At 54.0% G+C, this 11940-nt stretch overlaps 1 protein-coding gene across 2 annotated transcripts in view; it reads left to right on the top strand.

Moving 5' to 3' along the window:
* Positions 1-7048: 7048 nt before the first annotated feature.
* Positions 7049-11940, top strand: part of HSPA12A (heat shock protein family A (Hsp70) member 12A) — a 47502-nt gene continuing 42610 nt past the window's right edge. For both annotated transcript variants that reach the window (XM_058671417.1, XM_058671416.1), the window contains exon 1: positions 7049-7202. In XM_058671417.1, the coding sequence (XP_058527400.1) occupies positions 7160-7202 (43 nt within the window). In that variant the 5' untranslated portion in view covers positions 7049-7159. The remainder of the gene's footprint in view (positions 7203-11940) is intronic.

Raw genomic sequence — 11940 nt, 5'->3', positions numbered from 1 at the left:
TTTTCTGCTAATTTGTGTTTATCCTCTTTGTTTTTTGTTGGCTTGAAATTCAGTTTCTCTTGCCTTAGCAAAAGATCCTTAAGCGTGCTTAAGAAACATTCTAGAAATATACTCTCTACCTGTGTTCCTCTAACGCACTCACCATCACATGGGCAGGTCTGTACACACCATCATGTGTACACACTGTGAACACACAAATGAACCACAAGCAAGGGTTCTAAGCAGAACACAGGTGCGCCTCCACTAGCTGCAGACCTCCACTGGCTAGCTTAGGTTGTGAAGTAGTGGGCCTGACCAGAGGAGGAGCTGGGTGTGAGGTGCAGCTACACTGCCTGCAGGCTGAGTGGTTCTGATTGAGGTCTTTTGCTTTCTGGATTTCAGCTCAGGAATCACCCAGTCTAGCAGCTGTTCCAAAGCTCCTCAGAGAAGGTCACCCATAGATGGCCACTGGAAGTCACTGGGCATTGCCCAGGGGAGGCCTAGACATGGGCAGAATGGAAGGAGACCAAAAGTGGAGTGAGGGGCAGAGAAAGGTAAGAGTTAGCAACCTTGCTCAGAAGACAGGGCACGGTTCTTTGAACCGCGTTTTGGAGGCTTCCAAAGATGCTGAAATCCACGTGTGTTTCGGGGGTCTGCCTTGTGCTGTTAGGCACCTGTTTTTCTGGTCTCATCCTCCATGCCTACTAAGCTGCCTCTCCCACTTCTGCTGTCAAGAATAATTTATTGGTTAAGTTTTAATTTTTATTTAAAGCAAGTTATTTGTTAAAAAAAAAAGTGTGTGTGGGTTGTGTATTGTGGGGGATGGGTATTGTGGTACAGTGAATGAAGGGCTGCCTGTAATGCTGGCATCCCATATCAGAGAACCTGTCTGAGTCCTGGCTGCCCCTTACTGGTCCAGACCCTTGGGAACACACTGGGAGGACAGTGGGAGATGGCCTGTGTACTGAAGCCCTGCCACCCAGGTGAGAGACCTGGTTGGAATTCCAGGTTCCTGGTTTCAGCTTGACCCAGCCCTGACCAATGTGGCCATTTGGAGAGTGAACTAGCAAACAGAGGATCCTTTCCTTTCACTGTCTGTCTCTGTCACTCTGCTATTCAGATAAATAAAGCAAGCCTTTTTAAACAAAGATGAGGGAGTATGTAAATCTCTCCTAATATCACTCTACAGAGATGACCACTATCAATATGCTAGTGCATTTCTTCTGGATGTTTCAAATGTAATGCAAATATTAGCTGATACAGTAATAGATGACTGGGATTCCTGCATCTGGCTGTGTGGTGGTGTGAACAGACCATTCTGAGCATAGTCACTCTGAGCCAGTTTTGTTCTGCACATTTCTATCAGTTCACTTAATCCTCATGCTATTCCATGAAGTAGGTGCAGTTATTATCCCCATTTTACAGATGAAAAATGGAGAGACAATACATACCCACAATTCTGCAACAAGAAATCAAACCCATGAAGGTGATCTTGGCCATGACCCCAACACCGCTCCTCTGCCTACCTGGCTTCAGCCTGGAATACATTTCTCTGTTCATATGATTTTGTTTTTGTCCAACCTCACCCATACGTGTGAAATTGAGGAATGCAACCCTGGAGAACCTTCCTACTGTCCCGTCCCACCCCTGTCCTCAGGCCATTGAAGGAAAGGTGTTGGGAGGGAGGACCCAGCTATCCTTGCAGGTGCATTCATCCAGCCCAGATCAAACATTCCCATGATACATCTACTCATGAGACTTTGAAATGGCTTGCAAAGTCTGAGCATCTGTCAGAGCCCCAAAGGGACACACCGTTCAGAACAGGCTGAGATGTGGCCACAGACCTGCAGGTATTAGCTGAGAAAAGAGGGGGCCCCTTGGCCTGGGAGTGCCCATGCAGCAAGCTCAGAGCTCACACTCAGGCCTCAGAAGGCCTTTTGTGGAGAATGACATTTCAAGTCCAAATGTGAAATTCCTTGGCCCAGAAGACAGTTGAAAGGGCATGTTCTAAGCAGCTGACTGTGGTTTGCTGCTGTCTGATCTCCCATGCATACAGGCCAGTTTGTTTTCAGCTATGGTTTCAAAAAGCAGCAACACAATGAAAGGACTAAGTCAAACAACATGAGACTAGGATCAGTGGTAGCAGGACAGATCCCAGCCTTCCTTGGAGAGTCTGGAAGAAGAAGGAGAGACAAAGAAAGCGGTAAAACCCTTGGACTTTGACAAACTTCTGCACCGGGGTTGCATGCTGGTGTGTGTGCACATGCAGGCATAAACTCGGTGACTGTAATCGTCAGCAGAACACTTTTTCTCCCTTTCCCAGGCACTGTGGCCTGTGACTTGTTCTCACTACCAACGTACTTATATCTGTGACTTCATTCATGTGACCCCTCACATCAATCATATTTTAAATATGGGCAGAGACTTCCTGTCCTTTGACATGGAGCAAATGTCCAAGAGAAGGATTAGTGGGTCAAAGTATTTTTAGGGTTGCCCAATGACTTTCTGAAGAATTGAACTAACGAATTTATGATGGTGCAGTCTGTGTGTGGGTAAAAGTATGAATGTGGTTGCCAGCTTATAAACCCTAAACATCATCATGGCATAGTTCACCTGTGTTTAATCAGGAACAAGTATGTTATTCATGAGCTGGATCATTACCATCTGTGCCTATCAAGTTGTTTATGTAATCCTCTGAGTATTTTATTGTGTATTTGCACATTTAACATTTATATAGTGTGTTCATGATAGCATGAAAATTTCTTACCATGGAAATCTTGGAAGCAAATTGTTTGGCATTGAAATGTGCCCAGTGAATCAATCTTCAACATGGAATGGACTTACTTGATAGTTCAAAATGCTCAGGCTTTAACTTGCATGGCTTATCTTTATTTCCATTTTTATTTGACACTACTAGATGGGCAATAATGTGAGATGGGGCAAGAGACATGATGGCAGCAGGGCCACAGCTGCCGAAAGGCTGTGTCCAGGAACTTGGGTCTTCAAAGGTAGACACTACCTGAGCCCATCCTTGCTAGACCATTGCAGGTTGCACGGGTGGAAGGAAACAGGGACAGTGACCTGTCTGCATTGCTAATCCAGGTGTGTCTGGAGGCTTGCTCAGGCCTCAACTTGGGTGCTGCTGTCAGACCTGGGTACTTCTAAGGCTCCCCTCACCCTTGGGCTGCTTGCTTCTTTTCTCTGGGCAAATGCTTTTGGCCCTGGGCTCATTGCCAGCAGGAATACATTCAGCTGACTAGGAGGGCACATCCACCTGCCTTTCTCCAGGATGCCTGCAGGCTCCTGGGAGACATAGAAGCTTCTAGAAAGACAGTTCCCAGAGGGCAGGTCATCAGGGTAGTGGTACCATAAAGGGAGATTGATGAGTATTGTTCAAGGCCTTTCCTGGCATTTGAGGCTGCAGGTGACTCAGACTGGTCTTGCCCAGTGCACATTACTGCCTTTGCTTGTTTCAGGATTCTGGAAAGTCAGAGGGGCATGATCCTGGAGGCTTGAGGGGCCCAGGAAGTGGACATGGCCATTCACTCTCCATACAGAGGGTAGACCTTGCTGATCCATCATCCCCGCACACCGATGTGGAGCTGGAAGGGGGCCCAGTGCCTTCTCCAGCACTCCCATGAGCCATCACCATGGTTCAGTATGGGTCAGGCTCAGCCAGGAGGGAGAGAATAGGAGTCTGCCCCTAGTTCTCTTGTTGATTCTGTGACTTGGAGAAAGGTTGAACTTCTCTGGGCTCTGGTTTGTACCCTATTACTCATTTGCTAGACTACGTACTTATTCCTTCTGCAAATATATACCAAGGACCTTCACTCATTTCCTTCACAAACTTCAGCTGTGAGCCACCCACTGGGCTGTGGGCTGAAGAGTAAGAGGAGCTGTGTGCTTTAGGGAACCAGGGGTTCTTGGCTCTTGCACTCTGAGGGGCATCACCATCTCACAGCAAGCACTCCTGGCCATGTGATCACTGCAGTGCTCCCTTCTCTGAACTCTGTCCCACTGGGCACTGTCCTCCTTGAGCTGCAAGTTCTGGAATGCCCCATCACCAGTTCCTCTGGGGGGGGGGGAGGGCAGGGTTTGAGCAATCCTAAAAATGCTGCTGAGAAGGGAACCAGCAGAAAGATCCTGTGCTGTCTGGAATTCTTACCCCCTCAAAATATTTGGATAAGCCTCCATTACCTGAGGAGGCATTTCCAAAGTTTACACTGCAAGCTTGAGTGACTGTGGCATCTGGAGAAGTAACTTCCTCTGGCCGTTGAACTGGTGTGTGCATTGTATATGTTAAGCGTGTTTTAAAAAGTTAATGGGGGAGTCTGAGTCCCATCAGATGGGGGTGACCTAAGAGGGAGCAGGATGCATATCCTGTCCCTGGTGCCCTGATTCTGGTTGGATTTTTAAAATGCTCTGAAGGTCATGAGTCAGTCACCTACGTCTAGGCTTTCCTTGCAAAGCTTCATGCTGCTTTAGCCAGTCTGAATCTTGGTTCTGTTGTACGAGTTACTGATATCATAGTCAACCTGTAGGCAAAATTCTGGGGCCATATGCTATGGTCCAAAGGAGATTTTTAGAGGAAATAGTGACAGTGTGTCTGTATGCATTTGGGGAATGGAGAGTGGATGAAGCCAAGGAACTTCAGGCACCAGAAGGTGGCTTTGTGTAGGATCCCATTCCGGCCGCTGTTGGGGAAGAAGACTGCAGGGGCTGAAGGAGGATGCTGGCATGAAGACGGATGGGTTTGACCTTGTGCTCCAGCCCTGCTGCTGATGGCCAGAGGGAGAGAGAGCAATCCCAGCCTTTGCAGGATTCCCTCTTCCCTCCTGCAAAGCAGTGAGCGATGTCATGAGTCAAGTGAGGCCTCCACTGCACCTGGCTGGCGGTTTAATCTCTGTGACCATCACTGAAGCCAAAGCATGGTGGGTGCTGCCTCTTCCGCTCCCCTGAAAATTAGAACTGTCTGCTCTCTTCCCCCAGCACCAGGTCCTGCGTGTCATCTCCCATCCTGCTCACGTGCCTGCATGACATTGTGGCTGAGATCTAGTGAGAGCAGCTGGTGCCTGGGGCTTTTTCATAGCAGGAGGCAGATGGCAGGGGCCTCAGGGTTCCTGCTGCTTCTGACAGGCTGCTAAAGCCAATGTCCTGACACTTGGGGGAAGATGCCTGATGGGGAGGGGACCCCTGGCCAGCGGGGTACAGGGCAGGTGTCCTGGAATTGGGAGGGTTATGGTAATGAGACCATGTCACAATTGCACGTCTTTGCAAATCCAGTAGAGCAGAGGCAGGGGTTGGGAAGAGTGTGGATTAAAAAAGTCAGGGTGAGGACTGCTACAGCTGAGCAGTGCAGGGGCAGATCAGACTCACCACGAAACAGGAGGGTCAGGCAGGAGTCCAGGAGAGCCAGGGAGGGAGCTGGGTGTCCTCACACATGGACAGCGGGGCCTCCTGAGGGTAGCAGGGAGTAAAGGGACTGTGGTCCCAGGGACAGGTGGATGTCTCTTGGGAGCCTGGGCTGTGGATGCTCTCCCAGGAGTTCTCTGAGCTGGCAGCCTTGGTCAAGGATCCTGAAGGATTCCTGGATGTAGAAGATGAAAAGAAGGAGGCACCAAGCATGATGTGGAAGGGGCTTCCTCCTCCAGGGGGAGGAAGGCTGGGCAGGACAGCTTCCTAGAGGAACCTATAGGGCCATGGTGCTGAGGTTCACCCTCAAGTCACAGCTTGGCACTGTGCATCAGAGGGGTATCAGGGAGGCCCAGCATGGTTCTGAATGTCAGAAAGACTCCATCAGTGTCATGCTTCGAAGCTCACTGTCCAGGCATGACTCCACATGGCACTTGGCGTCTGCACCTACCCCGTCACCTTCCAGCCCAGTCAGCCTCTCTCAGTAGTTTTGCCGCTTTCCAGGCTCCTGACCGTGTGCTGGATGCCAGGCAGGACACAGGCATCCTCTCACCCCACCCTCTTCAGTCTTACAAGTGTGCATGTGGGGAGGGTGGTGGTGGTGGGTGTCTCCTGTTATACTCATTTCATAGATGAGGGTCTTGGAGCTCATAGAAGCTAACCTAGCATGGCTGTGGTTTCACACATAGCCAGGCACTCTGCATCTGGGATATTTTGTGCAGGCAACAGAAGACCAGTTTCATGGCTCGTTCTGGGCAGAGTCTGGTCTCTTGGGATCTTCCAGGAGCCTTCTGCACGTCCTGGTCATCCCTAAGGACAGAGTGTCCAGTTCAGGAAATGAGGAACAGCGGGGATTGGGGGCGGGGAGGGATGAATCCCAGATTTGTTGCTCAGCAGCTGCAGGTGCTGTTGAAATCTATCCACCAAGCCCATCTCCTTAACTGCAAGGAGGAAGTCACTTACACATCCGTGCCAGGCACCACGAGGGACCCTCCAAGCGTGGTCACTACACTCCCATCCTACCCTCTTTGCCAAGGCAAAGCCATGGTGCGTGGTGGTGGGGGGGGATCCGGTAGCCTAAGGCCAGTGGCGCATGTGTGGCAGCCGGAGGACAAGGAGTATGCATCCCTCATAGCAGGAGCCTTGCATTATTAATACCGTTATTCTTAGACCTCAAGGAGGGTCGGGGCTGAACCCTGCCTCCACCACCAGCGCCTAGATGGGTTCCGAGTTGCCATGGAGTCCCTCGCGCGGTGTGGGGGAGGTGTCTTGAGCACCACCTCGAGCGGGTCTCAAGCCTGGCAGTCACGGCCTGGATGCGGGGACAGCGTGCGGTGCTTGCTGAAAGCTTTGGGCCCTGCCACTCGGTGCCTTCCAAAGAGCGGAGGCAGCGCCAGGCTTCCAGCTCCCTGAAGCGTGCGCCAGGCTAGCCGCGAGAGCCGCGAGAGCCTGGGGCTCGCCGCCGTCCGGCCCCAGGCCGCCCCGGGGCGCTCCTTGGGTCTCCAGGTCCCCGGGCCTGGGAGCGGCGCTCGGGGCGGGCGGGGCTCCGGGCCGGGCTCGGCGCCCGCCTCCCTCCGCGCTCCGCCCGCGTCCAGGGCTTGGCGGGGCGGGGCGCGGGGCGGGCCGGGGAGGAGCCCGGGCTGCAGCGGCCGCCGCGTCAACGCGGTGCTCCGGCTGCCCGCTGCCTCAGACCCGGAGGACGCGGCTGGGGAGCTGCCAGGTGCTGCGTCGAGGGCCTCTCCTGTCGCGGGTCGAGGCTGCTCGAACCATGGCGGACAAGGAGGCTGGCGGCAGCGACACTGGGTCCCGAGGTGAGCGCAGGGCGCGGGTCCTGCGGCTGCGGCTGGCGGGGCAGGGCAAGGATGAGGCGCGGTCGGGCGCGCGCCCTGCAGCCCTCTGCCGATCCGTGGCGAAGCGAGCGCGCCCACCGCATCTTGTCCCTGCCGACCGGGCTGGAGTCAGTGCCGCGGCAGGGCTGGGGGACCCTGGGGGCCGGAGGTGGACTTCTGGGCACACGCTCCTCTCCCGGCCAGGATGCGGATACCGTGACTGGGACCGCAGTCCCAGCCGGGGAGCTCCCTGGCTGTTCCAGCCGCGGGGCGGCGCCTCCAGTGGAGCCGGGTGAGAGTGGAGGGAGAACCACCCCTCCGTTCGGTGGGTCGCCTGCTCGGGCCGGTGAATGGCCGATTGCCCAGTGGCCTGCACTCACTCGTCAGAGGCTCCTTTTTGTGACTCAGCGAGGCGAGGGTGGGCGTCGGGGTGGGGGAGATCAGAGACTAGGACCTGTCCCCTTACACCGTCCCGCCCGGGTGTGGGGGGCTGCCGCTGCGGCCGAATGGCATCCCGCCTGCTTCCTCGTCCTGGCCCAGGGATGCGCTGGGCTTGGGGAGGACGTAGTGGGACGGGGGAGGGGACTCCGGTGCGGAGGGTGGACCTCTGCTGTCGTGCCAGGGACGCTTTCCTTGGAGAGAGTCCTTAGGGCTAGGCTGGAGGGCGGGGAGTGGGAGGGGAGCAGGGAAAGGGGGCTAGGGAGGAGCGGGAGCAGGGCCCTAAGTCAAGGGCTCCGGCCACAGGAGAATGGACGAGAGGGATCCCAGGCTCCCCGTGCAGGTCCCAAGTGGGGGAAAGTTAGGCGCACAGGGCGCTGCGTGTCCCTGATCTGAGCGCCTTGGCGGGAGTGGAGCTGCGGGGTAGCTTTCCCAGGAGCTGCGGAAAAGCTGCCTTGCGAGGGTGAGATTACAATGCCCAGACGTCAGGCAAAATGCAGGCAGGAAAAGAGCTCTGAAGCCGGAGAAACTGAGTCAGGTGGGCGTTTGGCCGCCCTCGGTGCTGCGCTCCCGGCGTTGCTGCGGGTGGCCGCGGTCCCCCGCCATCCCCTGCCCTGGGCCGCGCTCTCGGCCGCACCTGCCCTCTCCCCAGCCCATTGTTCCTGCGGATCTGGGAGGTGCCTCCCCTAGCGGTGCTGCAGTGGTGGGGGAGTGCTGGCTGGGAGTGGGGGATCCTGACAGAGCTCACTCCTGGGAGGGGTGGTGGAGAGGCCGGGCCCTGGCTCCGAAGTACCAGAATCCGCAGCTTCCGCCTGCCCTTTTACTGGCAAACGCTGGCAAGGGTCTGGCAGCCAGTCTTTGAGCCCCACTCAGCACCTGGACAGCCTCCTGTTTCTCACCTCTTCTCCCTTTAAATTGGTCCAAGAAATTAGGATGCTAGGGAGTGGCACTGCAATCACTCATTGGGGAGTTGGTGAGCCAGTTTCTTGGATCCTGTGAGTGGCTATGGGGAATGCAAGGTGGGCATAGGACGTGTCCCATTGGAAGACTGAACAGACATGCACACCCCTCTAAAACACCGCTGTACCCCCTCAAAGAGAAGTCAGCAGTGCGGTCCATCCCTGCCACAGAATGAACAGACACACACACACACACACACACACACACACACGCTTGCAGAGCTGGGAGAGAGCTGCGCTGGATGAAGGATCAGATGCAGGTGGTGGGCTAGGCAGTTCAAGGTGAGGACTCCTGGAGCACAGACTCAGGGCTCACACACCTGAGGAGTGAGCTGGAACCTGCCGTGCCTGTCTGGCTGCCGTTCCCCCACGTATAACGTGTGTGTGTGGAGGGGTGAGTATGAAAAGTAGCTCTTAGAAACAGTCTGCACCAAATCCTCAATGCACTGTACATCCGTTTTCTGAGGTCTCCTCACCAACCCCGCACAGTCTGCTGCGCCTTAAACATGTCATTGTATTTAAATCTCATGGACCTGTTCGTGTTCCTCTTTTTTTTATCAGAGCTGGAAAACCTATCCACAGGTGAGTGCACTGTCCAAGGTCACACACTCTGGGAAATGCTGGTAAAGTGTGGTTGGCAGTGACTTCTGGTCAGGGCATCTCTTCAGGGATCTCTTGGCTTAGGGACTGAGTGGCCCAGACATCATGCTGTGTTAGAACATTGACCAGTAGCAGTCCCAGTGGTAGGAGTAAGCAATGGGTTGGAGGTGGCTGTGAAACTAGGTCTGAATGAAGGTACCTGTTTAAGCTGGATGCTAGGTACTAGGACTTCGTGACTGTTCTGCTTACTTTATGCATACTTGCACAGCTCCTGAAGACCCTTGGGAATGGTGGACAGAGTGGCCAAGATAACTTTCAGCCCTGCCCTGCCCTCATGGCACTGCAGACTGGGCCAGCTCCTGTGATGACCGAGTCAGGGCTAGGCATGCAGTGGACATGTGGCCTTTGGAGATGGGATTCTTACCATCCCAACAATCAATCCTAGCATAAACAGGCATTTAAAACCCTGGCATTTATTGAGGGCTTAGTGTGTGCTGACACCTAGGAATGTTGAGTTATCTCTTGGACCACATGATTGTTGAGTGAACACTTCTGCAGTGGGGATGGAAGGGTAAGGAGGGGGCTGTTACCACCACTGCACTGAGGAGGAAGTCAGCGCTCAGGCCATGGCACGTGGGGCCCAGGTGATCAAGCCACATGGTCTTTCCCAGCACATGTTGAGCCCGTCATGGACCCTCAGGACGCTGGGCCAGGCATGCAGAGGAATGGCATGTGTCCAGGAGACAGGGTGGGTGCCCCACTCTCCATGGCCATGTGGCCATAGGCTGTTTGTGTTCCCCAGAGGAACCAGGCTCAGGCCATGATGGTGCTTGGGGTTCTGACTACTGGTCTGCTCCCCATTAGCGCCTGAGTCTGCAGCTGCACCCCCGCTGGGGTTGACCTCTGTACTTTCCCTGTGCTTTCCTCATGTCCCATCCTGTGCTTCCCGGAGCCCTGATGTCCCCTGCCTGGGGCATCCTCCCCTTGTCTAGCATGCTCATCCTACACAAGCCAGTTCAGGTGTCTGCGTGAGGTCTGTCTGGTACTCAGCCGTTGGTGACCTCAGTCTGTGTCTGTGGAAGGAGCCTGTCACAGTGCCAGCTTCCTATACCAGGTGTCCTGTTTCCTCATCCAACTACTCTGTGAGGTTGGCATGGCATTATCGTCCCATTTGTAATGAGGCTATTGCAGGCTTTGGGCAATTCAGTGATGTGGCCAGCCAGGGGAAGGCTAAAGTGGGCTGGCATCAGTCATATGGGCACTGACGACTTGCGTTGTTTCTCTGTCTTTTTTCCCAACCAGGACAAGGACTCTGTCTTTCATTTTGCTAGTTTTAGTAAAGATGCGTAGTAGGTGCTCAAGGAATGTCTTGCTATGTGTTGAGTCAGCAAGACCAGCAGCAGGAATTGGCATCCACTTTGTGCCCACTCTATAGCAGATGCTTCTAGAAATGTGGATGCGCAGGAGTGGAACAAGCTGGAGGGGAGTTGTGGGCTGGGCTCAGCGAGCTCCGAAGACATGCGGCTTTGATTCCCATAAGCCTCCCAGTGAGGACTCAGTCTTGTGGGGGGCCAAATTCTGTCTTGTCACATAAATGGGGCTCTTTGGAAAGAGAGCTGCTTTATTACCGCTGTGCATAATGAGAGTGGCAGAGAGAAATCAGGGGCTTTTAATGAATGAGCCCCTGATGGGAGCCGTGGAGATAACAGATGGACAGGAGATGGTTTTGTTGTTGATTATGCTTTCTGTCCATGGGAGGAAGAGCAAGGTGCCCTCCCGCCTCTCCCCTGGCCCACCAGGATTGTGTGGCTCAGTGGGTCCAGCTGCTGTGCTCTCCATGGGAACTGTAGGAAGAAGGCAGACTCTACTTAGGCTTTTCTCAGACCTGGCTGAGCGAGGTGAATGCACAGGTCCCCATGACTTTAGAGGGGGCAGGTGTGATGGCAGCCGGGGCAGTGCTGGCCCTGGGCGCCTGTCCTCTGACCTCTGGACAGCCCCTGAGGTCAGTGACCGCCCCGCTTCTCCCATTAGAGTCACCTGGGGAGCTTTCCTGATACCCAGGCCTTGCTGGACACTGTGTCTTCCAGGACAGACTTACGCTGTTGTTAGACTTGGGACTCGGCACGCTTCATTCTGTCCCTGGCCCCAGGGCAGCAGAGTCTGCAGATCTTTCTGAAGTAATCGCTCCATGCTAGAAACTCCACCTGCAGCAGCTCATTTGATTTTCACAAAACACCCTGTAAAGTGGATAATTTTACAGAGGGCCCCACGGAGATTCATGGGGCTTGAGGTCACTTGTGTTTAACACAATGCCTGGTGGCTCCAGGAGAGCAGAAAGCAGAGCTGTCGGTTGTAGGTGTGCCTTGTTCCAAGGTTACTGCTTTCCAAGCTTATTCAGGGACTGACCAGCAGGCTATAATGTATTGAATCTTTGGGAAGTCAATGCAGTGAAAGAAAATTGTGTTTTTTATTTTAGAGACTGTTTCTATCAGTGTCATGAATAGGAAATCTGTCACTTGCCGTGAACAGAAGGTCACCAAAAATGCACGCAAGCATGTTTTATGCTGTGGCTGGAGCTGTTTGCAGAATGCTTTGGGCTGGGGCCACACTCTGGGGATGGAGGAAGGTAAGGACATAGGAATACCAGGCAGACTTTCTTTGTGGTAGAATAAGATTGAAAGGGACTTGAGGGGCCTCCATGATGGCATAACCAGTTAGGGCTC

Source organism: Ochotona princeps, chromosome 13 (assembly GCF_030435755.1).
Source record: "Ochotona princeps isolate mOchPri1 chromosome 13, mOchPri1.hap1, whole genome shotgun sequence".
Classification (NCBI taxonomy): Eukaryota; Metazoa; Chordata; class Mammalia; order Lagomorpha; family Ochotonidae; genus Ochotona; species Ochotona princeps.
Note: the sequence above shows the minus strand (reverse complement) of the source record. Positions and strands in the feature narration are given on the sequence as shown.